General features: G+C 65.9%; 1 protein-coding gene across 1 annotated transcript in view; it reads right to left on the reverse strand.

The window, feature by feature from the left end:
• Window positions 1-390, reverse strand: part of ACTN4 (actinin alpha 4) — a 14,296-nt gene that overhangs the window by 9,426 nt on the left and 4,480 nt on the right. Inside the window, exon 3 of the mRNA XM_026048809.1 lies at window positions 140-259. Within this exon, the coding sequence (XP_025904594.1) occupies window positions 140-259 (120 nt within the window). The remainder of the gene's footprint in view (window positions 1-139; window positions 260-390) is intronic.

The following is a 390-nucleotide window of genomic DNA, read 5'->3' on the forward strand; positions in this document are numbered from 1 at the left end:
CCCATTGGAGCGGGGAGCACTGGGGTCCCATTGGAGCGGGGAGCACTGGGTCCCGTCCGGCCCCGGCGGAGCGGGGAGCATTCGGGGCTCCTGGCGGCTCCCGACATTCCCGACCCGCCGGAGGCGCCGGCGCACCCACCTTCGGCGCCTATGGAGACCAGCTTGACGCCCTTGCTAGCGATGAAGTCGAGCGCTTTGTTCACGTTGTTGATCTTGTGCACCCGCATCTTGCCCCGCTCCGGTTTGGGCAGCCGCTCCCCTGGGCGACGGGAAGAGCCCCGGGATAAACGAAACGCCCGCCATCCGAAGCTCAAGGAAAAAGCTCAAGGAAAGATCATCGAGGCGGAGGAGCCCCTTCCCCAACAAAACCCCGGCTTGTGAGCGTTTGCC

This window comes from Nothoprocta perdicaria, unplaced genomic scaffold (assembly GCF_003342845.1).
Source record: "Nothoprocta perdicaria isolate Ctin4 unplaced genomic scaffold, notPer1 scaffold_571, whole genome shotgun sequence".
Taxonomy (NCBI): domain Eukaryota; kingdom Metazoa; phylum Chordata; class Aves; order Tinamiformes; family Tinamidae; genus Nothoprocta; species Nothoprocta perdicaria.